The sequence below is a fragment of the Sus scrofa genome, chromosome 1 (genome assembly GCF_054392235.1).
Source record: "Sus scrofa isolate SSC_HxYL_T2T_F1_AM1 chromosome 1, Sscrofa_HxYL_maternal_Yorkshire_Landrace_v2.0, whole genome shotgun sequence".
Taxonomy (NCBI): Eukaryota; Metazoa; Chordata; class Mammalia; order Artiodactyla; family Suidae; genus Sus; species Sus scrofa.
Window position 1 is genome coordinate 249,558,070 of NC_139383.1, and position 27,018 is coordinate 249,585,087.

The window sequence follows — 27,018 nt, forward strand, 5'->3', positions numbered from 1 at the left end:
GACTCAATCAATGTTCTTATAAATATTTTCTTTTATTATTATTATTTGGTGGGGGTGCTGCACCCTCAGCATAAGGAAGTTCCCAGGCCAGGGATCCAATCTGAGCTGCATTTGCAACTTACCCCATAGCCACAGCAATCTACCCCATAGCCGTGGCAATGCCAGATCCTTAACCCACTGCACTGGGCTGGGGATTGAACCCACAAAGCCCTAGAGATAATGCCAAATCCTTAACCTGCTACGCCATAGCAGGAACTCCTCTTTTGTTATTATTATCATGTCTGTTCAACGTGGACCTGGTACTAAGCTCTTCACAGAAGTTTCCAAACTGACCTGAGTCCCCCGCCTGAGCCGGCCAGTGACTAGCTGTGTGCCTTGGCTAAGCTACTCAACGCCTCTGAGGCCCCATTTCCTTCTTGTCTTACCAGGCTGCTGTGGAGATCACCCGAGGGACTACATCCTACGGGCCCAATACACACAGTGTGCTGAGTAAACTAGGCTAGGACCCGTGGAACCATGTCCCCAAGGCCACACGCAGGTGTGGGCCCACAGACACCACAGTAAATATCTACCCCCAACCCGCAAGCACAGACGTGGTGAGCCATCCTGTGACCCAGTCACTCAGATCAACCTCACATTCATGGGGGGAGTGTGGGCAACCCCTGCCCTGACTGTGGTGATGTCAGGGGCACCAGGGGATGGGAAAGGACTCGCTATGTGTCTTAGCCACGGAGCAAGATCATCCATCAGGACTGTGAAGCATATCCCTCCCAGACACTCTTCTCTATTAGTCACTACAGAAAACAGTGGGAAAGGAGGTTCCTGCTGAGGGAAGGCTCCAGACACACTGGACCCATGTGTGTGTGTGTGTGGTCACTCTCATGACAGCAGCAGGGTCCAACGGGCTGTCCATCCACCTGTGCCACTGCTAGACTCTGGTTCACATGTGCTGGGCACAATTCAGGGCTGGGGAAACAGCAGTGAGTGAGCAAAACAGACAGAAACCATTGCCTCTGGAACTCCGCCGAGTGAGGAGAGATAGACAACTGAAATGAGCCAGAGCCACAGCACACCAGCTGGTGCCAAGTGCACTGGAGAAAACTAAAGCGGGGCAGGGCCGGCCTCTGGAAGGATGGCATCTGAATAAATGCCAGAAGGAAAGGAGGACGAGCCACGTGGACATCTGGGGAAAGGACAGACCAGGCGGAGGGAAGAGCGAATCCAAAGGCTTTGAATTTAGGAACAGGCTCAGGGTGACTGAGAAATGACACAGCCCAGGGCAACCCTAGGGAACAGAGGTGGGTGTGGGGTTTGAGGTCAAGGGGAGTGGGAGGGAGCAGGGCCGGGTTGGAAAGGACTTTGGCTTTATCCTGAGAGAAGTGGACAGCCATTCTGACGTTTTGATGGGGAAGGCTTTGGATGTGGTACTTTTCAACAGAATCGCTGGGCGAAAAAGAGGTGGAGGACAGGGTATATGGGAAGCCCTCATGCTTCTGTCTCCATTTTGCTGTGAACCTAAAACTACTCTTAAAAAAATTTGTTGGCTTTCCTGTCGTGGCTCAGTGATTAACGAGCCCAATTAGCATCCACGAGGACTTGGGTTGGATCCCTGGCATTGCTCAGTGGGTTAAGGATCTGGTGTTCCTGTGAGCTGTGGTGTAGGTCACAGACACAGCTCAGATCCCGAGCTGCTGTGGCTCTGGCGCAGGCTGGCAGCTGTAGCTCCGATTTGACCCCTAGCCTGGGAACTTCCATATGCCATGGGTGTGGCCCTAAAAAGACAAAAAAAAAGAAAAAAAATTTTGCTAAATTAAAAAAAAGGGAGAGACAGAGAGATGGAGGGGGAGCAAAGCAGAGCAAGGAGGAAGGCACTGTAGGACAGGCTGGCATGAGAGAGGAGGATGGAAGTGAGGGTGAGAAGTCCGATTCTGGCTTCATTCTACAGGCAGAGGCTCAGGGCTTGTCTGTGTATTCAACGTAGAGTGAGTGAGAGAGGGTCAAGGTCACTACAGGCTTTCCACCTGAGAACTGGAGGATGGGGCAGGCACTGTCCAGGTGAAGAGGACTCACAGAAAACTCTAAGCTTTGTGAGAAAGCAGGATGGAGGCCAAACCCACAGCTTGATAGAAGGACTGGCAGTGTGGAGTGGGGGCAGAATGGGGACTTTCTGGCGGCTCCTGTCCTTCTCTCTGGCTATGGTTCTGTCCTGTGTCCAACCACAGGGACAGAGAGCAAGGGGGCAATGACCTCATGCCCTTCTAGGGAACAGGTCTTGGGGCTGAGTGTCTGAGAAGGCCTCCTTCAGCTAGCTGATGAGCTGGGTTTTCACAATGTTGATCAGGGGGTGACACTCAGCTGGGGCCCTGGCACAGACATCACCACGGGCCCTTCCCTAGCTTCCCAACTCCCCGACCAGGGCTCCCACTGAACCACACCAGCCCCCATGGCAACCAGTCAAATGGGGTGTCTGTTCTGAGAAGGGGTGTGAGGAAGAGGTGAAGCAGGTTCTGACCTGAGCTGCTGACCTGGAACACCCTGGATGAGTGACCTTGGGCAGGGGTGAGTGCTGGGATCATGTAGACAGGTGAGGGCTTGGTCACCTTTCTAAAGAGCTGGGACCTGATCCTATGGATGGGTTCAATCAAGGAATGCCATTCTCAGACTGGGCTTCAGAAACTGTATCTCTCTGACTGCTGATGGAGGGTGGGCTTGGGAGCAACCCTGGAGGCGGAGAGACCAGTTAGGGAAGGGGATGGGGGCTGAACCCCTCCACAATGAGAGGGATGTGGGAGGTGACTCCAATAGGTTGTGACTATCCACGGGATGAGTCAGGAAGACCCCTGCATGAGGTGGCCCTGAGATAGAGGGTAGGGCACAGCAGGAGATGGGTCAGGGGGCAGGGACCAGTGCATGTCCCCACCACGCCTCCCTCTGCTAGCATTCTGGTTGCCAGGAGTGAAGAGGAGGTGGCTCAGCAGGCCTCTGGCCCCTAGAGGTGAATAGTGCTGAAGGGGGCTGCAGAGCTGCAGGGTGTGGGAAGAGGCTGGGCAGGAAGTTGAGGTCCTAGGCTTGGTTTTGCCACAGGTTGAGGAGAGGGAGAGACCAGATGAGTTGCAAGGCACTTTCACCTCTGATAACCTGGGGTTCCACTTACTAAAATCAGAATGTGGGAATTTCTGCCCTTATAAAATCCCACTACACACCTCCCTGACACAGAGGTGAGAAAAGAGGCATGGAGCATAGGATCATGGGAGGAACCCAGGCTCTCATGGCCGACGATGAGCAACCTGTCTAGTCTCAGGTCTCACTACATCCCTTTCCAGGCCCAGTTCTCTGCTTCAATTACTGGGACTTCCTCCCCTCCCCTCTTCCTCCAACCTGTCCACCTGACTGACATCACTTGCTCTTCAAGAGTCACCTCTTTCAGGAAGCCTTCCCTGGCCTCATCCCCTTCCCAGTCTCACCTTGATCTCAGCCTATGGTACCCTGATTGCCAGTTTCCTTAGGTGGCTCCCCATAAGCCCCTCAAGGGCAAGGGCTCTAGCACATCGGCCCCATCCCCATGCCTAGCACATGCCCACAACATAATAGGTGCTCAACGAATGGCTGAATGAAGAAGCTTAATGAGCTACTGTTTCACTTTATTGGGGAAAAAAACCTGGTTTTCATACCAGATAAATTGGATAAAGCCTAATAACGTCCTAGTCAACACTATAAATCCCCACTGAATTAATTTATACATTTGCCTGCAAGCTTAATAATACAGCCATACATTTTAGAGGGAACAGGTGGTGATGAATGACAGGCTTAATTAGGCAAATCATTCCACCTAAAATAAAAATATACAAAGTCCAAGTGCCGTGATTCAGCAGCACAAGAAAAAAAAATGTTAAGAACAAAAGCTCTAAACACAACTGCTTTCATTCCTTCTAATTAAGTTTCTCTTTAATCTGCAATTTAAAAAGGCAATTCTTTTAATTTAGCGATTTTCTGCAAAAGATAAAGGAAGACACAGCCCTCAAAAGAATATCTGCATTTAGAGAAAAAAAATATGCCACCCCTGTGAGTTGTTAGAATGATAGAATCTAATTAATTCCACCTATAGGCAATTACAGATGGCAGTCAGAGTTCTGTGAGAGGGAGGGGAGTGGCAGGCAGGCAGGGCCAGGCCTCCAGAGCCCTTCTGCCTTTGGTGTGATGAAGGGGACCAGATCCCTGGTGGTAGTGGCAGAGGTGGCATGGTTAATGCCTCCACCAGCCTCTGTCTCCAGGACAGGTGAGGTGGCCCTTTGCGATGCCCCAAATGTCCTTCCAAAAGTTCTGGTCTGATGACATGTCTCATTCCTTTTTTTTTTTTCTTTTTACAGCCACACCCGCGGCACACAGAAGTTCCCAGGCTAGGGGTCGAATCGGAACTGCAGCTGCCGGCCGATACCACAGCCACAGCAATGTTAGATCCGAGCTGCATCTGTGACTGACACTGTTAGCCTGCAGCAATACCGGATCCTTAATCCACTGAGCGGGGCCAGGGATCGAAACGAGTTCTCATGGATACCAGTCGGGTTTATTACCGCTGAACCATAAAGGGAATTCCTACATGTCTCATTTATAAAGACCCAGCTCAGACCTTCTGGGAGGCTTTTCATCCATCCAGATTAGCCTCTGAGGCTGGTGGTCACCTTCCTACTTCTATGATAGACTTTATACCAGTGGGTCCTGAAGTTGGGTCTCTGTCAATAACTAGAGACAGGCTTTCAGGCTCCCACACTCAGTCTACTCCTCACAATAACCCCGCTACCCTGTGGCTAATGGGCGTGCGGGGAGGGGCTCAGCAGAGGGGAGGAAGAACTGCTCCAGGATCTCAAAGCTAAGGGGCGGGGCCGAGGCTTGAGCCCAGTCCTGTGGGTCACCAGGGTCAGGCTCACCCCACCCTCAGGTCCACCCTCCCTGGGAGGACGCTGGCAGGGCAGGGCAGGGCAGGCAGGGGCTGTGTGTCACTCGTTTAGTCTTTGAAATGACCACCATCTGTATGATGTCTAGACGCTCCCACGGTCTGGCACAAAAGCCCCCCGTCCACAAAGCCACCCCTGCGGCCACCTGCTGAGGACCACCTTCCTCCTGGTGGTTCATGGCACTTAGAGCTCCGTGGGTCCCCAGCTCGCGCTTCCCCGGTCAGCCAGGGTGTGTGGTGGGGGCAGCGCCTGGGCTTTATTTTACTTCTCTTTTTCCTCTCCAATTTCTTGTCTGCCCCTGAACAGACTGCAATGCTTGGCATGGAGATGGGGCTTAGCAAACGTTTGTTGACATGAAATAATTGTGTTTCTTTGGGGTCCAGCTCCTTCCTGTTTATCATTCAGGGCTGGCCAAAGAGATCAGGTTCCAAAAAGCCAGAGGGTCTCTCAAGCACAGCTCTCTGGGCTCAGAAAGCCTTGCTGCTTCCTCCTTCCCTGGGATGGAGAACTCACTGTGGTGTCACCTCAGTGACTTAGTGACAACCTGACCTCCTGGATGCATCTTCCCCTAAAACACCCCTCTGGGTTCCACACCCACCTCTAGGCTCCAATCACAAAGAATGGCTGGTCCTAAATCCATCATTTGCCTTCCTGCCTCTGGGCCTTTGCTTCGCTGTGCCTGCCCCCTAGAATCCGTTTCTTTTTTTCTGTTTCTTTTCTTTTTTTACTAAAGTATAGTTGATTTACAACGTTTCTTCAGTTTCTATTGTACAACAGCATCCCTTTCTTCACTAGTTCTGTGTGCAAAAATCTTAGCCATTCTTCAAAGTTCAGCCCCAGTGCCACCTCCCAGGTGGAAGTTTTGGTGTAGCCCTTCCAGGTAGAATTCCTTTCCCCTCTTCTTCTGAAACCCCCCTCCTCTGTCTATGCCATTGTCTGATCCCACTCCAGTCTGTACTACAGCGTGGTACATAGGTGTCTTCTCAGAACCGGATGGAGATGGGGCCCCATGCCTCAGCCTCCTCTGAACCTCCCCATGCTTGACCCGCAATGGAAGACCACCCCTTGGGCGGCAACAAGACCAGAGCATAGAGAAACTACAGCGGCTTGGCATCACGAAAAGGATGTGAACTCTGGAATCGAGGAAGACCTGGGTTTGAACCCTGCCTATGTCACTACTGTGTGACTTTGGGTAAGTTTCTAAACCTCTCTGAGCCTTAGCTGCCCCTTCTATAAAATGGAATGGACAATACCGACACCATAAAGGTTTATGGAGGGGGTTAGTAACAGATGAGGTACCGAAGTTCAGGCAGGCTCTCCGTATGTGGTGGTCCCCTCTCCCCAAGGCCATGGCCATGCTCAGAGTAGCTCCCTTTCATGTACTCAGAAGGATAATGTGCCTCGTATCAGAAGCCACCTTCTTTTTCCCCAATCTGTCCTAGAATTCCTAAGTTGGAGGCTCTAGGAGGACAGGACATACCTTTTTTTTTTCAAAGCCTAATTCCCAACTCCTAGAACAGTACCTGATGTATAGCAGCTGCTTAGAATCTGTTGAATGAATGAATCTCCACCCAGACTTATGGTCAGTAGGACCAAAAAACCCCCACTCCATCAATCAAGAGAAGAAACTTAGGAGATAGACTCCCCCACTTCAAATTATTTCAAAATAGTTTTGGGAGTTCCCATTGTGGCTCAGTAGTTAACAAACCCGACTAGGAACTGTGAGGTTGCAGGTTCGATCCCTGGCCTTGCTCAGTGGGTTAAGGACCCAACGTTGCCATGAGCTGTGGTGTAGGTTGCAGACGCGGCTCGGATCCCGCGTTGCTGTGGCTGTGGTGTAGGTCGGTGGCTACAGCTCCGATTAGACTCATATGCCATGAGAGCGGCCCAAGAAATGGCCAAAAAAAAAAAAAAAAAAAAAAAGTTTTGAAAAATGGCTTAACTTTTTTTTCCTGCTTTTTAGGACCATACACCACAGCTGATGGCACCACTGGATCCTTAACCCACTGAGAGAGGCCAGGGATTGAACCTGCATCTGGTATTCGAACTAGTATCAAACTCGATACTAGTCAGGTTCATAACCTGCTGAGCCGCAAAGGGAACTCTAAAAATGGCTTAACTCTTATTGAGTGCTTCTGGTACAGGGCAGGCACATGTGAGGACCTGATGTGACATCTCTGACCCTCACAACGAACCAAGGAGGTTGGCGCTACTTGGCTTACTTTTTTTTTTTTTTTTTTTGGCTGCAGCACGCAGTGGCTTGATGTGGGATCTCAGTTCCCAGACCAGGGATTGAACCTGGGCTGCAATGGTGAGACAAACAAGTCCTCACTAGGCACCAGGGAGCTCCCATACCTTGTTTGTTTTTATGAAAGGGCCTGGTGCAGGCAAGCAGGCTGGCCCAGCAGATAGGAGCAGGCTGTCACACCAGGCAGTGGGCCTGGGGCCCCAGCCCCTGGCCCTTGCCCCTCTGCTTTGGAACTGAAGCCCTGGGCAGCCTCTCCTCTAGGGGTGCTCTAGGAGTGCCCTTCTCTGGGGACAAGCAGAGAGAGGAATCAGTCTGCCACACATCTCCCGGGCTAACCATGAGTGTGGATGGTGGCCCCCAACGACAGTCATGGGGAACTAGAAGAGAGCAAAGGGGGCCTTGGGCCCCAGGCGAGGCCTGTGATGTGCTCCGGGTTCAATGGCTGCTCCTTCCTGACTGGTCTGGAGTCTCCCTCCCAGTTTTCCAGTGTAGGTCACAGTCCTTTAAGCAGAGGCAACGAGGATGAGAGGACTGAGACCAAGACCCTGAGCACAGAGCTCTCAGGTGCTAAAGAGGCTTCTCTAAAGAATCCTAAGCCCTATGTGATGAGGTGGGAATGAATACAGGGCTGACAGGAGAGGCCTGGACAGTGTTCCAGGCCTGGAGTTTGTTCATGGAGGTCCTCTGACTCTGAAAACACCAGGGCACAGACGGCAGAAGGAAGGCGCTCAAGGCACCCCTTCCACAGAGTCCTGGGCCCTGGGTGCTGATTCGTCCACACTGCTCATGGCCATACGGGTTTGTGGTGGGGACACAGGTGAGGAGGTACAGAAGGGGCTGCAGCCCAGGCAGTGGGAGCCCCCAAGAAGGGGCAAGGAAGGAGACTGTGCATTGGTTGTGGGGGGAGGGGTCCCCATGACCCAGAGTCTATGGAAACACTGTAGGCTTTCACGACAAGGTGCACTTGCACTTGACTGTTCCCATGACAACGGTCCTCTGCTGCTTCAGCTTCCTAAACATGGGTTTGGTGTCATCACACCCACTTCTCACAGTAAGAGAGGTATTAGAACACCCATTTTACAGTTGGAGAAACTAAGGCCCAGTGAAGTGAAGCCCCCTTCTCCCCTGCAGTTCAAGAGCAGGCCTCACTCTCCCCTCTCCCTGGCGAGTGGAAGCTGTACCTCCAGGTAGGTTGCAAGACAACGAGTAGCTCAGCCAAGGTTTGGTTTGCTCTTCTAGGATCGTCAACAAGAGGCTTCGGTGCTCACCTCACAGGCACACGCAGGCCCCAGGGCACCGTGCTGCCCTATCTCGTGGGCAGTGCCCCAGAGCAGACGTCCTCATTGTCGGGGGGAGGCAGGGCAACAGGAAGGCAGTAAGATGGACATCAGAATGCCACCTGGGTTCCAGGAAAGCTGTCCAGGCATCACAACCAAGCCTGGATGGGGGAAGGAGGGCCTGGCACGAGGTGGGGTGCCTTCATCCTCCTATTCTGCACCCCCTCCCAAAAGGAAACATGGACACCACTGCCTGGTACACAGACCTCACCCCAAGGGCTGCTGTCTGGCTGTAGGAAAAGTGAGATAAATCCTGATGCAAATGATGAAATGACCCAAATGCAGAAACCTTTACAGCTGCCAAAGCCAGCCACCCTCACCATCATAACTCATTTTATAGATGAGAAACGACAGGCCACAAGAGAGACTGACTTGCCCCATGTCAACAGCTAGATTTGAATGTGGACTTGAACCCAAGTCTTCTGAATCCCAGGGGCCTCTAACAAGGGCACACATCCTGTCTAGAGTGCAACATGTTCTCAGAAACAGCAGAAGGTCTCAAACACAACAGTAGTATCAATGATACCAAAAGCCAGCATCCACTGAGTACTCTCTGTGCTTCTGACTCTTGGCACCAATTACCTCCTGGTTTTATAAATGAGGAAACAGGCAATTTGCCCCAGGTCAGCCTGCTGGCAAGTGGCAGCACAGGGCTTCTCATCCAGACCCTACAACTCCGCTGGTTCTGGGCCAAGCTCATGGTCAGAAGGAGAATGTCTGCTCAAGTCTGATGCAGCGTGTCTCCAGAAACTTTGACCGGACACCCACAGACACCTACTCAGAATCCATCCTAGGGCTCTGGAAAGGGACTTCCCCATCCACAAGCCTCAGAGGACCTTCAGGGAGCAGGCAGGGCATTTGTGGACGTGGCGTTTTCTTCCCCTCCCAGGAGCCCCTGAAGCCCCAGCCCAGCTGCTTATATGTTTCTGCTGCTGCCCCTCCAGAGACGGCAGTGGGGGAAGGGAGGAGCGGCAGGAGGGGACAAGCAGGTGCCCGGCTCTCAGGGGGCTGCTGGCCACCCACTGGCACACCGGGCTCCCCACGCCCGTGTGGCATTCGGTCTCACCAGCCAATCCTCCAACATCCAGGGACGCACTCTCGGCTTTGAGTTCAGACCAGAGGTGGCAAGCACAGCCACTCACAAGCACCCCTCTTTGCGCAGAGCCCTCAGCCTCATCTGAAAAGAAGGCAGGCAGACAGCACAGAAGAACGATGTGAACACCAACCATCTCTGTGTGGGTAGGCGGCATGCTACCTACGTATCCTGTGTCCTGAAGAGAACTTGGGGTTGGTTTTCCTAAGACCTGATTTCTTCCATAATTTAACCAACATTTGTACGTTTGTTACATGCCAGGCACTCATCTAGGTGGGGACACAGGTGTCAGCAAGGCTGGCATCTGTGACCTCAGAGCTTAAAAATCTCTCTCCACATGAAGATCTCTGACCTGCCAAACAGAAGAGCAAAAATATTCTCCTAAGCCTCCCCCCGCCACCCCACACAGGAGACAAAGGCACTTGAAGAAACATTCCTATCAACATAATTAGCAGGCAAACCAAAGCTATGAAACACCAGTGTTCTTCTTTTTCTTTCTTCTTCTTTTTTTTTTTTTTCTAAGGTTACTAAATGAATTCATTCATATGTCAAACAGAAAAACCAACTGGAAAAACCTGTCCCTCGGTAACGTATCAGCCAAAGGAAGCAAGTGATCCCAGTTCTCTAGTTTAAATCCCCACTTCTCTCTGCAGACCTGCTGTTCACACGTGTTAAACATTAATTACAACTGTTACTCATTACATAGCAAAAGGCTCCAAGTACAAACACAATTGGTAATTTCCTTCCAGGCTCAAGGCATTCTGGGAAGCTGAGCAGGGGGCAGGAAGCATAGCTGGAGCCCTGGTGGGGCCAGTGGTGAGCAGGAGGTGGCATGTGCTGGGCGTGCCAGGTGATGGTGGCAGGTCTAAGATTCCCCATGGAACCTTCTGCAGAGGCTGAGCCTGCTTATTCTGAGCACACAAGGATGAGTCATGGGCTTGGTGGGAATCGTGAGCCTGGGGCAGGGTCTGACACAAAGTCAGCACTATCAGTCTCAGATCATTTGCATTTCATGTTGACAGTGACAAGTCATGAGCTCAGCACAGATTGGGCACAACTGCTTCTGCCTCAGAAACAACTTCAAGCCACCTCATATCAGCACAGGTCAAGGGAACGTTCAGACCTGCCCTTTACACACTGGAGATGTCCATACAGCAGTAGAGAGGGAGCCTGACCCGAATTCAGGCCGTGTGACTGTGGGCAAGCCACTTACCCTCTCTGAGCCTGAGCAGCGTCATCTGTGTGATGACAATGAAACCACGCAAACCTTGCAGGGCTTCATAGGCTTAACCCATGCCAACCTCAGAAATGGTGCTCAACAGAGTTCCCGTCGTGGCACAGTGGTTAACGAATCCGACGAGGAACCATGAGGTTGCGGGTTCGGTCCCTGCCCTTGCTCAGTGGGTTAACGATCCGGCGTTGCTGTGAGCTGTGGTGTAGGTTGCAGACGCGGCTCGGATCCCGCGTTGCTGTGGCTCTGGCGTAGGCCGGTGGCTACAACTCCGACTGGACCCCTAGCCTGGGAACCTCCATATGCCGCGGGAGCGGCCCAAGAAATAGCAAAAAAACCAAAAAAAAAAAAAAAAAAGAAAGAAAAGAAATGGTGCTCACCTTATGTTAATTTCCTGCCTTTCCCCCCCTTATCTTAGTAAGATTATTTTAAATTAGCCAACGGGGTTGGCTCAGAGATGACTCACAGTTGTTTAGGAAACAGGTATACCTGGGACCTTACTTTCCCCTTCCTCTGCCCTTAAAAGAGCCTCACTTGATGAGGCTGGGAAAATGTCAAAACTCAAGAGGGTGCCTAACACAGCATTAGCACCCCCAAACTGACAGTAACAAGCATGTATCTGGCTGTTCCAGAATAGTCCAAGGTACACGAACAGGATGTGGTAGAAGCACAGAAGGGCCCCAGTCCACCCTGGGATGAGTCAGGTCAGGGAGGCTTCCTGGTGGCACCGACATGACCAGAGCTGAGCTCCTTCCTAACTTCTCCCTGACCCCAGCACCCAACACATAGTATATACTGAGTATGCTTTAGGTTCTCAAAGTGGGGGCACCCAGATCAGCAGCATCAGCAACACCTGGGGCCTTGTTAGAAATGCAAATTCTAGGGAGTTCCCATTGTGGCGCAGTGGAAATGAATCCGACTAGGAACCGTGAGGTTACGGGTTCGATCCCTAGCTTTACTCAGCGGGTTCATGACCTGGCGTTGCTGTGAGCTATAGTGTAGGTTTCAGATGTGGCTTGGATCTGATGTTGCTGTGGCTGTGGTGCAGGTCAGCAGCTATAGCTCTGATTGGACCCCTGGCTTGGGAACCTCCACATGCTGCAGGGTGTGGCCCTAGAAAGAACAGAAAAAAAAAAAAAAGAAAAAAAAAAGGAGAAAAAAAAAGAGAAAGAAATGCAAATCCTAATCCCTGGAACCTACAAATCAGGAATTCTGGGGGTGGGTCCCTGTAATGCTTCCTCCAGGTGATTCTTCCACACGCTCAGGCAAACCAACCAATCCACAAACATGTCACAGCTAGAATGGGGAGGGGATGGGGGGAGAACGGCAATGGGGACCCTCTCTCACACGCCTGGGGACCAGTGGCCCAGTCCTCGGGAGGGACTGAATATAGGGTGGGAAGAAGCGGGTGCTTTGTGGTGAGAACTCTTGCTGGAATCGAGATGGAGTATTCTAACCGAAGTGTTGCTTCCCACACCCCCCCATGCCTCTCACTGCCAGGAATAACTGGGCACGCACTTCATAAATGGGCCCTCCTGCTCCTAAGCACCTCTTTATGCACTATGGTTTTAATATATAAAATTAAATTTTATTTAATACAGCAAGCCTTCCCGGAGCACCAATAACCATTCTCTCATGCATGACCCTTTAGAGTTTATGGAATCTTTTGGTCCAGACCTTTTCTCTTGATCACCACAGGGGTCGGTCCAGTGTGACAACGGTTGTGACTATCCCTGGTTTTTTTTGTTTTTGTTTTTTTGCTTTTTAGGGCCGCACCCGTGGCATATGGAAGTTCCCAGGCTAGAGGTCGAATTGGAGCTGAGGCCTCCGGCCTACACTACAGCTCACAGGAATGCCAGATCCTTAACCCACTGAGCAAGGCCAGGGATCGAACCCACAACCTCATGGTTCCTAGTTGGGTTCTTTAACCACTGAGCCATGAAGAGACCTCCCTTTCTGCTTTACAGATGGGAGAACTAAGGCTCAGGAAGATTGGACAGCCTGTCTGAGGGCCCACAGCTGGTGGTGCTGGAGCTGGCGTGGGAACTTGGGATGTCTGACTCCCGCTACTGTCCCAAGGGCGCCTGACAGGCAAGACAACATGTTGGGCTTTCCTTGCTTTCCAGGGCAAAGAAACTGGCCTAGGAGCTAGTGGGGAAGACAGACAAGTACCCCAAATAAGTATGCTCAGCGTTGAGTTATATGTCTGTCTTCTATTCTTGCTGGCAGGCAGGCCTGTCGCTGGCTGAACCCAGGACATTGCCTGAAAAGGAGCTTCAGTGAGACAAATCTTTAGACGGTGAGTCAAAAATGAAATGATTTGGTTTCTCTGAAAGATCTCATGGGTGCCCTTCACACACTCTCCTGCTGCCCAGCTCCCTGAGCAAGCCCTCCGGTCACTTGCTTCTCAGAGGCCAGGACAAATCATTAAGGATGTAGGTTTTAACTCGACCCACTGGATTAAAAGCAAATGCTGATCTACCCTCCGTGTGTGGCCCACCTGGCTCTGTTATGAGGCCTCCAGCAGGCCCGTCCCCTCCCTGGGCCTCAGTTTCCCTCACTGGACAAAAGGGAGTGGGGTGCCATGGTGTGGAGACCCCTTCCATGCCGAGGGGGTGGCAGAGCTTGACCAACCCGTGGGATGGCTCTGGTCATGAACCTCCAGAACCTGGGTTCCCACAGAATCCTCAGCTGGAACCATTCCAGGTGGGGACACACACTCCACGCAGGTAATGCTACCAGTGGCGGGTGCAGGGAGAAATTGGTGCAATGGTGGTGAAAGGCACGTGACATTTTCCATGGATGAAATGGGAGGTGAGGGCTCTAGCCATGTTATATGCGGCATCTTGGATGACGTCAGGGAGCCCAGACATTGATGGACAGGGTTAGGGCTTGGGCTCTGGAGTGGGACTTGGCAGGTTCAAATCCCAGCTCTGGGGGTGACCAGCTATGGCTCTTGTGCAAGTGATTTCTCCTCTTTGGACCCAAGGTTCCTTATCTGTAAAAGGAGGAAACTCATGTCTCAGAGGGTGGTTGTGAGGACTGAATGAGATAATGCACACAGAATGTGCCCTGCCAAGACCAGCACTTCCCCAATGCAGTGCCCTTTAAGCCTCACCAGGCCCCTCCACAGTAAGCATGTCTCCTGGGGGAGGGAAGAGGCCCCCAGGACACGATCAATCCCTATCCCTTCAATGGCCCCTCAGAGATGCGAAGACTAAATCCACGCCATCCTGATCCCAGGCTGGCCATCCTCCCCGCTCTGAGCCCCCTCCCGGCGTTGCCACCTGTTATGCAGGCTCCATTTGTCCATCCTGCACTTCGTGCCACAAATCAGGGGCTGCTCAGACCCTCTGCTCCAATCTGCACCACCCTGAGACCGGGTGGATCACCCAGGCTTGCTTCTCCTGCCCACCTGGGGCAGGGAGCTGCCCCCTGTAGGCTGTAAGGACTCCCAGGGCGTGAGTGAAAGCAGGTGGGGAACTGAGGCCAGCTCTGAAGGTAGGTGTGTCTGCTGTGGGGGATGGGGAGGGGAGCAGACGGCCTGATGGAGGCCACACCACCTCTCTGTGGATGGCAAAGCTGCAGCCAGCAGTGACCCTACCCGGCACCTGTCCCAGGGGCTGGGACCTACTAAGGCCATGCATGTGGGTTGGGACTCCAGTGCTGGGTGGTTGGGAGCAGAGCTTCTGGCTGAGGCCACCATCAGCTTCCTGGTCCCTTGGGAGGGCTGGCAAGGAAGGCCCAGGGCATTTTGGAGAGCTGGTGGTCACAGAATTCTGAGAGAAGGCAAGGTTTTCATTCCAGAGAAGCTAGGACCACCTCACACCCTACAGTAGCTGTCTTCTTAACAAGTGGAAAGTGATAACCAAGCCTTCCTAAAAAGCTGAAGCAGTGGCAAAGGTCTACTCTGAGGAGCACCAAAGCCTCCTTTTGAGAAGAGCTTCTTTTCAGGAATGCAGTGTAGGACAGCACTTTGAAAGGCGGAAAGCACTTTTGCTTCATGGGCTGAATCCAGAGGTTGTCTAGAGGCCTTCCCCTCTCCCCGCCTCTGACCAGCATGCTTAGGTCCTGATGGAATGAAGTGTGGAAACAGCCCGGGGCGGGGGGGGGGGGGGGGGGGGCTGCAGGCCAAAGCCCTCCCAGCACCATCCCCGCCTTGTTCATGTCTGCTGGCAAGTTCCGGTGACTTGAAATTCTTTTACTTTTAGGTTATCTGAAATTCTTGCCACTCAGCGGGACCTTAAACTCCTATGACTCCCCCTTGGTGGGTCCAGCTCTGCCTGTGGGAGTCCCCACGCTCTACATCTTTGGAAATCTGAAAACACTGCCCAGGTTCCCTCATGGGAGCGAAACAGGCAGAATCAGAACACAAGGGATGGAAAGAAACGGTAACGATTTCGCCCAGCAGACATCACCCCAGCTACAGATCCTGCACCCAGGCTCTCGGGGCCCACCACAGAACTCCCGAGGCCCCAGAGAAAGCGTGGGGCACTTCAAACAGCTGTTATGACAAGGAGGACGGGGCCCAGCCAAGCACTGCCTTGCTCCCTGACACCACCAATGACGTGCTAAAGCATGTGGCACACATTGCTAATTCCGGTGGGGACATTATCCTTCGTTTCTGAGCAGCCTCACTTCTGGGTTCACACAGGGAACCATGGCAGCATGTCAGCAACCCAGTTAAGCTGTTTCAACTCATCCTTACTGCCTGAAAGGTGGCCCATCCACCTCACTCTACCTGCACTTTGGGCTGGGAAACAGGAGGATGCTCCTCACCTGCCAACGCCACACCCGACGGGCTCTGTCCACGGACGTGGGGAGGGATGCGGTCAAGACTAAGGGGTGGGGCTCACAGCACCCCTCCAGCCCGGGTGAAACAGCCTCCCTCTATGCTCCAGAAATCAAAACTGAGCCAAAAGCTTCTTGAGGAAAAGCACAACCAGGATCCACTCCAGAGCAGGTCCCACAACTGATGAGGTAAGTGACTTGATGAGACACAGACATGATGCTGAGTCTGTCTTCTATTGGCAGCTTAAGAAGCTGACCTTAAATGACACTTGTGACAGCAGCTCAGCAACATAAAACCAAGTCCAGAATGGATACCCGTGGCTCAGAAACTTATTTAGACAGAGTTCTAGCTGAGACTTTGTGATCCTTTGTGGAAAACTAAATGCATAGAAGTTCTAAAACCAGCTTTGGGTGGAAGTGGGCAAGTTCTGGACTGAGAGCCATGTCCTGTGGGGGCAAGTGCTTTTCACTTTGACAGGCCTGCAAATCACCTGGGGGCTTTTGTTTTGTTTTGTTTTTAGCTCCGCACCCACAGCATATGGAGGTTTCCAGGCTAGGGGTTGAACTGGAGCTCCAACTGGCAGCCTACGCCATGGCCACAGCAACGCGGGATCCGAGCCGCATGTGACCTACACCACACACCTCACGGCAATGTCAGATCCTCAATCCACTGAGCGAGGCCAAGGATCAAACCCACATCCTCATGGACACTAGTCAGGTTCGTTTCCGCTGCGCCATGATGGAACTCCCTGGGAATCTTTTAAAACATATTCTGACTCTGCAGGTCTGGGGTGGGGCCCGAGACCCTACATTTCTCACCAGATCCCAAGTGATGTGATGCTGCTGGTCCAGGAGCCACATTTTGAGCCACAAAGCACCAGACGAAACAAAAGCATCAAAGATAACATGACCTGAAGGACAGTCAGTCCAGGAAAGGGTGAGAGGCCACATTTGCCTGCAGTGGCATCTCTTGCCATGGGCTCTTGGTATCTAAGAGAGTTGTCACATAAGCCTTTCAGTCCTTTAATCAAACTGGTGTTTGTGAAGAGCCACCTTTGGGGCAGCATCAGCCCTGTGCTGGCTCTTCTCACACCTGGGAGGAGAACAGCCTTACCAGTCACATCAGGGGACAGTCCTTGGTTTCCCTTGTGCCGAGGGAAGAGGACGCTGTGAAATGCACGGGAGAGACCTGAGGTGACCACATGACCACTCTCATTTCTGGCTCTCGGCCAGGCGCCCGCAGCCTGGCAGGCGGGCCCGGCACCTACGGCGCTCATTCTATATGATGAGAAAAATGCCCCACCAGGATCATGTGCAGGAAGCTCAAGTAGCCCAAAGAGGCAGCAAGGAAGCCCTGGGACAGGTGAACCAGGAGGGCTCGCAGAGATGGTGAAGGAGGCGCGGGACTTTTCCAGACAGGATAGGGCAGGGAAGGGCACTCAGCAGGAGGCCTGGGATTGCATGGTGTCCTGCACACCCAGGGAGCCGTGTGTGATGGGAGCTAGAGCAGCCACAACTTCAATGCAGCGAATCAAGATGAACAGAGGGCAGAGGCCTCACTTCTGGGGGCTCGAAAGGGAGGAAGGGTCTAGGTGTTTATGAAAAAAGGGAGATTCTAGGCAAAATGAATCCGAACTCTCCGTTATGACTCAATGTGGTAAGAACTAGTCACTCGGTATCTTTTTGTTCATATGGCTCTTAGATGTATGAACATATTTTTGCATTTGATTTTTCACCTCTTAACAGTAGATATAAACATTGCCCTAGGTTGCTATAAAGTTCATTGTCAACGTCACTTTGTCGGGGCTTCACGATATTCCTGGTTACCAACCCTCACCGGTGGACATTCAGGTCGTTCCCCCTCACTCAGGATCATCATGCCTTTTCTGTACTTGAGATCGTAACCTTGGCCCAGATCCTAAGGACTGGGATGAGGATCAAATGGTGTGAACATGTGACACACGTGGCCGACTGCTTTCCAAAAGGCTTTGGGAGAGGAGTTTTAGAACTGTGATGGACACAAGATTCTAGAAACCCAGTGTCTGGGTGGGATGGAGAGGAGAGGCCCCTGAGTCATTCAAGAGGCTCTTGGCCAGGGAAAGGGTCAGGCCCTGAGGCCCAGATGTGCCCATGGCCTGTGCTGTGAATGGGCTTCTGCTGAAGCTGGGACAGGAAACCCAGCAGCCCTGGATGCAGGCATGCCCACTGCAGCTGTATGACGAGATGGGGCCACTAAAGCACTCTGCAGGTTGGTTTTCATCTAGTTTCTAGGATTTCCTTCTGAAATTTGAAATCTTGGCTTCATTGAAATAGAGCATTCCCATCGGGACCAAGACAGAGTCAGACCTTGCGATGATCCGGGCCATCCCTGAAGACAGGACCAGGGCGGTAGGGATGCCGACTGGAAGGGAGACCCTGGAGGCCAGACCCAAGATTTTCCTTGGCCTAGCCTCGCATCCCTCCAGGACCCTCCTTATCTTCCAGGGGTCCAGCTATACTAGAAACTCTACGGTTTACCTGAGCAGGCAGGGACCAGAGCTCTTCTGTACAAAGGTGAGGGTCATGTGGGTTAGCAGCCGCCTCCAAACAGGGCCCCTGGCTCCTTACCTGCCAGAGCTGGGATGGTGACCCGGTTCCACTCCCACGGCTGGTCGTACTCATCGGCGGGCCTGTCGTCGTCCTGGGGCAGCTTGCTCTCCCGCAGGCGGGGGCTGACCGTGCTCTCGGAGTCTGAGTCCACGCTCTGGCCCTCGGGTTCATAAGGGGTATCGTATAACTGGATGCCCTTGTGCTGGGACCGGACGCTTTCCTGCCTCTGAAACTCTGCAATCCAAACAGAAGAAAGCAAAGATGTAAAGGATGCACACAGCACATACTTCCTCACCTGGGACCAGGTGACACCCAGAGCCGTCGGCCAGGGAGGTGGGGGGACAGCACAGAACAGGCCCCCTTGCTGCCTTGAGGGCAGCGTCTCTGCTCTCACTGCTCAAGGCTTCCTCACAAAGATCTCGGGCTCTGGAGCAAACGACAGAACCAGAAGCCTCATTGGACCATCCGCAGTCTTTTCAAGGGCAGGGCCCAGATGTGAGCATGACATTCCAGGTCTGTTCTGACACCAGCCCCAAACATGCAGCTCTCACCCCCTTCACTTACAGATGAGTGGGGAAAGGAGGGAGGGGTCCTTCCCACTAGGGTAGCTCCCCATCCTCTGGACTTGTCATTCCCCATCTGCAAAATGTAAAACCAGGAGATTGGGCCAAATGACCCGAAGTTTCCACCCAGCTGACACATTCATTGTAAAGACCTAAGAAGCCCAGCGCCACCCCCAGGGGACCCAGAGGCACTGTCTTCTCTGCAAAGCCCCGTGAGTGACCCTTCTCCTGCATTTCTACCTCCCCCAGGGCCTGCCTGTCTTCTATCACACTGAATACAGCCAAGAAACTTGAGAGCAGATGTCCAGTTTCACTTCTGAATGAAGAAAGCAAGCTCTTAATCTTCTGCAGAGGATGCCAAGGCCTGACTCCAGTGTGGGCTCAGGGGTGGCCATCCGTCTAGATGAGGCCCCAGACAGGGCACGTTCCTTTCAGCGGCTACTGACTCCTAAGAGGCCAGCGGTGGCTGAAAGACGGAGGCTGGGATGCTGTGATCAGATGCCCCCTTGTCAAACCCTTTTCTTGCTTTGATCAAAATACCCGCTGCAGGGCCCAAGCGAAGATGGGGGAAAGGAGAGGGTCTGGCATCGAGGCTGCTCTCAGCAAGCCCACTGTTTCCAGAAGAGCTACATCCGGCATCTGAAGCACCATGACGCTCTGCAGCAAAGGGGCTCCTGCAGCACCCGTGAGGGCTGAGGCAGAAGGAGAGATGACACTGAACTGACAGCTCTGGCAACTGGAAATGGGAGGGGGCAGGATTCCCTGTGTAGGACCAGGGTGCGCCAAGGCAGTGCTGCTGGAGAGAACATGCTCGCAGCCTACTTTCTCGTCTATTTGGTAAAATATATATAACATTTGCCATTTAACCATCTCTAGGTGTGCAAGCCAGTGGCATTACATACATTCACACTGGGGTTGTGCAACCATCCCCGTCCTCCAGCCCCAGAATTCTTCATCATCCTAAACCAACACTGTTCCCCATTTACTCCCCAGCCTCTAACAACCACCCTTCTACTTTGTGTCTCTAGGAATCTGACTGCCCAGGTACCTCAGATAAATGGAACCACATGGTATTTGGCCTTTGGTGACAGTCTTATTCCACTTAGCATAATGTTTTTAAGGTTTTCCCATATATAGTAGCCTGCGTCAGAATTTCACTTCTTTTTAAGCTTGAGTAATAGTCCATCGTGTCTATGCATGGTTTACTTTTGCTGGAGTTCCAGGTCCGGGGAGGTAGGGCTTGATACAAAAGCAGTGAAGCTGGTGAGAGTGAAATGTTTAAAGGGGCTCATGAGGCATTCTCCAAATTGGAGAACTCGTGGCATAAAGATAAGGTACAAGCCCCTGGGAGCCATGTACCTTGAAGAGCAGCTGATAAAACGTGTGAATGATGTCGGTAAGAACACTATTTTTTTTTTTTTTTGTCTTTTTGTCTTTTTGTTGTTGTTGTTGCTATTTCTTGGGCCGCTCCCACGGCATATGGAGGTTCCCAGGCTAGGGGTCGAATCGGAGCTGTAGCCACCGGCCTATGCCAGAGCCACAGCAACACGGGATCCGAGCCACGTCTGCAACCTACACCACAGCCCACGGCAACGCCGGATCGTTAACCCACTGAGCAAGGGCAGGGACCGAACCCGCAACCTCATGGTTCCTAGTCGGATTCGTTAACCACTGCGCCACGACGGGAACTCCAGAACACTTTTTTTTTTAATACTTTTTAGGGCTGCAGCACAGCATATGGAGGTTCCCAGGCTGGGGCTCAAATTGAGTTACAGCTGCCAGCCTATGCCACAGCCACAGCAACGCCAGATCTGAGCCATGTCTGCAACCTACACCACAGCTCACGGCAACGCTGGATCCCCAACCCACTGGGGGAGTCCAGGGATCCAACCCGCAACCTCATGGTTCCTAGTCGGATTCATTTCTGCTGTGCCATTATGGGAACGCCCAAGAACATTCTTTTAGACTGGGCTTCATGATCCAAGGCCAGCTCATAGAGATGGCAAAACCCCACCCTGGGCACAGGCCCTGATATAACAGAAACCACCGTATGCTAGGCAGTGAGTGACTTTTAGCGTGGATGTTAAATAGCACAATCTGCCCAATGCCACTCAGTCACATACCAACTTTGTGATTTTGCTGTTTTCGAGTACCACCTGGGTTATTATTTACCATTTTCATTGCTGTTGCCTCATTTTTTAGAAGTAAATAAACTCACCTAAAAAGGAGATTTTTAATCACCATCCCATGAGTCATTATTTTTTACCAAAAACAGATGATAAACATGAAAAGAATGAAGGAGAACAAAAGCAGCTAGGTGGGTACTACTGCTGGGAGGCAAGCCCACGGCTCCCCTTCTCCTGCTGGAGAGGGAGATGGCAAGGACTGCAGAGCTGGTGGGGATGCAAGCTGCATATGGAGACACTTTCTTTGGCAAATAAGAATAACCTTCTCTTTTGAGAAAGAGTGAGAGGGAAAAGGGAAAAACCTCACTATATTGGTTTCAAGCCACCTAAAATCGTATCTCCTCTGAGATGTTCCATATTTTGGCAAACACAGCTTTATTGGGTTCCATGCGTAAACTGGGATGATTTCATTTTGGGGATGATGCTTTCCTTTTTCTGGGGGAGGAAGCGAAGAAGACAAGAGTTATAAAAGGCAGGACCTGGTCACTTTAAGGCAAAGACCCACTGGAAAGTCCTGGAGACAGCTCTGTAAATCACGTCATCTACCAAACTTCTGATCAGTGCTTTGTGGGGTCGTCATCATCCGTTCCACTCCCGCCCTGGTTCCTGGGAGTGCAGTCTAGCCTCTTGTCTTTGGGGTACTCCGATGGCTGGGGACACTGGCATTGCAGCTGATAGGCACTGACCCAGGCAGATCACCTTCCACTTCAATCTCTTTCACAAGCAATTCTAGCAACCACTAATACGTACTCTACAGTTTACCAAGCACTTTGCATGCAAATCACCATTTAATCTTGAGCCACGAAGCAACTTGTGAATGCACTTCTACAGGTCCCCAGTCATCACGAGTGGCCTTGAGCACTCTCTCTTGCTCAGAGCCCAGCTACAAACACACGGTCCATGAATGTGGCTGGGATAAATGAATGATGACGGAAAGCCAGAAACCCCTCTTGACCCCCAAATTCCAGTTAATTGATTAAAGTCCCTCACTGCAGTGATAAGGTACCTGGAAACAATATGACAAATGCGTATAGTTGAGTATTACACAATATTCACAGGAGATAGTTTACATAAACACCAGCCTTAAAGGAAAACATGTGCAGGGAACAGATTAGCTATTAAATCAGAGGGACTTGTGGTGCATACACCTCTCAGACAGGATTTATTGTTCTGAAAGCATCTGCGCCTTACCAACGCGGGGTTAGTAATGGCACGCAGTTAGGGCAGAGGATGTTATAACGGTAATCATTAAAACGAGCTTCCTCCTGTATTACATGCTGAATTCAAATTTTCATTAAGGCCTCAACAATAGGGAGCAGTTAAGTAAATTATGGCACGCTAACTGGATGGAATATTAAGCAGTCATTAAAATGACAAAGCTTGAAGAGTCTGCGGCTACATGGAAAAGCGTACATGAAATTATGCTAAGTTAAAAAGAGAAACACAAGCCTGTTTATGTGTTGAGCAAACCATATAATGTGGGATTTCTAAACAAGTCCTGGGCAACGTGAACGATGCCCCAGAGGAATTCTGCTCCTTGCTTAGGAATCGCTGAATACCATCATCGCGCGCGTTGCCCATAATAGCTAAACTTGGATGACAGCGATGTTGTAAGTACAGATGCACATGAATAAGGGGCGGAAAACCTGATACGGGAAGGTAAACAGTTACTGTGTATAGAGGAAAGCATTATTGCATAATAATTTCTGAAAGCTGTTTTCAATAATGAATAAGGATGTGAGTAAAGAAAAAAATGTAATTAAGACAGGATTGCATGAAAGTAAATATGATGATTTTAAGCAGGTTGGGCTCATAGGAGCTGTGTTTTAGAAGCAGCTGCCTTTGCCCGAGAAAACACCCATTTAGGGAGCATCCCTTCTCCCAAGGGAGGTTTGCCAAGAGCCCCAGGAAGCCAAGGGCCACTGTGCCAGGCCAGCTCGCCAGATATCACTGTCTACTGCCTAGTGACCAGGCCCATGCTCCTCACTACCCAGACTGACCTGTGAAGGCCCAGAGACTGATCTAATGGGGGAGCTGGTGACCGCATGTTTCAAGGTGCAAGTTATCTAGACATCACCATCTATAAATTCATAGAAAATGACCTTTAATATTGGGTGGCAGGCTGTGATTTTATGCCTGTTAGGCAGGGAGCAGAAACATTAAATTGACAGGGTAGGGATTTGTGTTGACCTCTGGAGCAGAAAGGTTTTCAAGTGGAACTACATACAGAGGAAGAAAGAAAAAAAATTAGAGCACTTTCTTTTAGAATCAGAGAGTGTTAGAACTGGAAGGGGCCCTGGGTGCATTCACAGGGGCAGAGAGCCAGGAGGGCGAGGCTGGTGGCTGACCGAGGATGGTGGCCTGAGAGGCAAGGGCCAGGGGGATGACCCGAGCAACTATCTGAGCAAACCATCATCTGAGGGAGGGGCCGGGAGAGAGCTTGCTGCAAACCAGGAGCCTCCGGAGTGGCTCTGAGACATGTTTAGGGTTCCCCAAGTTCATGGGCAACAAGCTACACTTTGTTCCGGTGTTCACCAACTCTGTGCCTTTCCCTCACAGTTTTTCTTTTTCCTCTGGCCGCCAGGAAGCTCAGCGTTAACTTGATACTTAACCTTGATAGCTAGGTTAGCATAGATATTGGGTAGATTCACTTTCACTTGCCCTTCCTGGATCTTGATACCTATTATAACAGTCTCATGCAAATACACATTTCTTTTTATTATGCATAGCCTCAAATCTGTATTTGGAAAGCAGGCAGGCACGCAACTGAAAGAAAAAGACTGGGAGAAAAGAAATCCTTTCTTCACCCCTTTCCCTTCCCTTCAGGAACAGAAAAGAGGAGGGCAGGGTTTGGCCTCACCCTCTGGGAAACCAAGGCTGAGGAACTCGGCGCATCCCTGGTGCGGCCAGCCTTCTCCTGGAGCACTGGAATCCACTGTCCTCACACCTAGCAGGGCATCTACTGAGAGCCCAGCACACAAGCTAGATGGAAATGAACCAGGCACTGTCCTGGTTTTCGGGAGCCCTTGGGAAGAGATGGCCCGAACCCCCAACACAGAGGCGACTTAGGGCCCTCAATAGGGCCTTAAAGAATTTAGACATGAGGGTGTGGCATGGTGGTATGGCAGGGATAATGGGCATTTGATGAGGGAAGGACCAAAGTGGAGTCACCAGGGCCAGAAGGACCAGGTGGGAAAGGTGGGCTGTCCAGGGGGCCCAGTTGGAGAGGAAGCTGAGGGAGCTGGAAGAGGTTCCGGATGGCCTAGAGTGCTGCGGGACGGCACCCCCAAGAGGGTTTAAGGAGAGGTGCCCTAAAACCTCTGGGCAGGGTGGAGCTGGGAGGGGAGAGGCTGGTTCAGACGTGCAGGAGCCTAGCTGGAAATGACAGACGCTGGCCTGCAGTGCCCTCACCTCTAATTTTCCCAGCTGGCTTGTCCAGGAGGCCATACCAGACCCTAGATCACAGGGTGGCAGGGCTCCGTAGAGATGTGCGTCCACCAAGGCCTCACTCACAGGCCCTGTCACTTCTCAGCTTCGGAAACCTCTACTCAGCCAGTGGTGGGCATGGCCGGCTGTGCCATCAGACCTCCACGGTCTACGGCTGAATTACTAGAGCAACGCACCACCAAGAGCTGCCCTGCACCAGCCACAAGGTAGGAGGAAAAGCCCTAGGTCCAGGTAGTGACAGGTTCAACAACACAGCACACACTGCTGGGGCCCAGATCCTGGCTCCAGTGGGGGATGTGTGCCAAGCTGCCCCAGGTTCCTCATCTCTGGAGGGGGAACAACAGTATCCATCTTGGAAGGATGCTATAAGGATCAAATGAATTCACTTACATTCAGTGTTTAGAAGAGTGCCTGATGCACAGAAAGCACTCCAGGAGCGCTGTTATTATTTCAGGTACCACTACTAGGGCCTCCCTGGAACACAATTTAAAGATCTCACCTTCTCTGAGATCACCCTTTGTCCCCCAGAGCCACAGAAGGCCTGCTTACGAACTCTCACAGGCCAGCCCTGTGTTCGAAAGGGAAATGCTGCACCACCCATCTCTGAATTACTTCCATTTCTGGATCCGTAACTTCCACCTTCAGCTGCTGCTTGGGCAATCTGAAGCCTCTACACGGGAGCTTGGCTCCATATCAACTCTTGTAACACGAGGCACACAGGGGAGGGTCAGTAAACCACACTGTAAACCACATTTACAGACAGGGAAACTGAGGCCTGGGGACAGGAAGAATGTAGCAGGGACAAGGCCGCAGGTCCTCTAACTCCCAGACAAGGGAGTTTAAAATTTTTTAATTTTTTTTGCTGTTTAGGGCTGTACCTGCAGCATACAGAAGTTCCTGGGCTAGGGGTCGAATCGGAGGTGCAGCTGCCAGCCTATGCCACAGCCACAGCCATGTGGGGTCTGAGCCACATCTGTGACCTATAACACCGCTCACGGCAACACCAGATCCTTCACCTAATGAGTGAGACTAGGGATAGAACCTGCAGCCTCATGGATACGGGTCAGGTTCCGTACGGCTGAGCCATGACAGCAACTCCTGACATCTCTTTTATCAGACCATCCTGTCTGTAATCTTCCGGAGGCAGGGGCATCTATTTCAGTGAGGTCTGAGGTGTTAAAAGTACACCCAGCACCACAGCCTGAGTGAGGCGCTCCACAGGAGTGGCAGGCGGCTGCTCCTAATTAGACATGCAGCCGAAACCCAGTCAAGGTCTGGGCACCACATCAAAGGAAGACGGGCCGCTCTCTCCATTTGAACTGTTAAAACATCTGCTGGAGAAAGACTGCCTCCTAACTGGGGGGCTTCAACGAATGCCTGAATTCAGGGGTCCCCCAGGGGCAGCAGGGGTCCTCAGGGTGGACACTGCAGGCCAGCAAGGGCCGGGCAGGCGGCTGGCAGACGGAGCCCGAACACAAACCCAATGCGACGCGGGCAGAGGCCCCGCCTTGCGCTCCCCCATCTAGGCTGGTTTCCGGAGCTGTGTAGAAGCCAGGAGACCGACTAATTGGAGCTCTCTCACCATCTCTTCCCCAGGCGTGCCCAGAAACACCCCAGAAAAAGAGGGTGAGCTCTGCAGATCAGGGGTGTGGAACAAGAACAATGGTCGCATCAGCAGGAGCAGCACGGGCCTGTCACTGCCCGATGAGACTGCACCGCTTGCTCTTTTACTCGAAGCCCGAGGGCAAGGGGAAGGCCCAGGTCCGAGTCAGGGAGCCAGGTCTGCTCCTTCCCTCTGTCATCTGCATGGTGACAGGGTCCCCCCCGAGTGCCCTGTTCTGTCACCAGGGCCGGGGTGGGGGGCACAGTGCTGACAAGCCTGCACACCTGATGACACCACATGTGTCCCCCTTCACGGTTTAAAAGGTCACCGGGCCTCTTCACAGAGCTCTCGGGAGCTGTCTGCAATTACGGCCGGGCCCTCCAGCCTACCCGTCACTCTGCACCCGTCCAGTGACTGCGTGCAGAGGCCCTGAGCGGCTGTTGACCTGGGTTCTGTCGCCATCGCCCCCCGCCATGGAGGCACTGAGGCGAACTCGCGGCTCCAGGATCCTGGCTGCTCCCGGGCCCAAGGTGGTGCATCAACGAGCATCCGTTCAGAGCAGCAACTTTCTCGGGAGAGAGCTTTCTGATTCACAGAAGGCCCACATTCACAGGCAAGCAGGGAGCCTGCCTGCTTTTCTTCCTCAGACATCCCGAAGCCCTTACTGGGTGTAAGGCCAAAGGCTAAGAACTCACGTGCTGTGAGACAAGGCTCCCGCCACTTGCAAAGGACTCGTGGTTCAGCAGGAGAGTCTGGATGCCAACGTGCATAAGCACCCAATTAATAACAGTTACCATACACCTGCCTTTGCCAGGCATTGCCCCGGGCGCTGGTTGCATGTCCTTCTTTGTCCCCAGGACACAGACAGACAAGGGCGGCTGTATTTTACAGTGCAGACACGGAGGCTCAGGCAGCTTCAGAGCCTCTGCTGGCACCAATCCGGTTCTCAAGTGGAACAGACCTCAGCAGCTCGGTGGA

General features: G+C 52.2%; 1 protein-coding gene across 8 annotated transcripts in view; it reads right to left on the bottom strand.

Moving 5' to 3' along the window:
• The window catches only part of SHB (SH2 domain containing adaptor protein B), a 148,473-nt gene that overhangs the window by 36,056 nt on the left and 85,399 nt on the right, over positions 1-27,018 (bottom strand). For 6 of the 8 annotated variants that reach the window (XR_014824256.1, XR_014824259.1, XR_014824262.1 and 3 more), the window contains exon 3: positions 18,260-18,475. Coding sequence is in view for 2 of the 8 variants with exons in the window: in XM_021066254.2 (XP_020921913.1) it covers positions 18,260-18,475 (216 nt within the window). In the remaining 6 variants the exon portion in view is untranslated. Of the gene's footprint in view, positions 1-10,124; positions 11,150-12,598; positions 12,733-16,323; positions 18,476-27,018 lie in introns of those variants that run through there. The other 2 variants (XR_014824266.1, XR_014824267.1) reach the window with 2 other exon arrangements.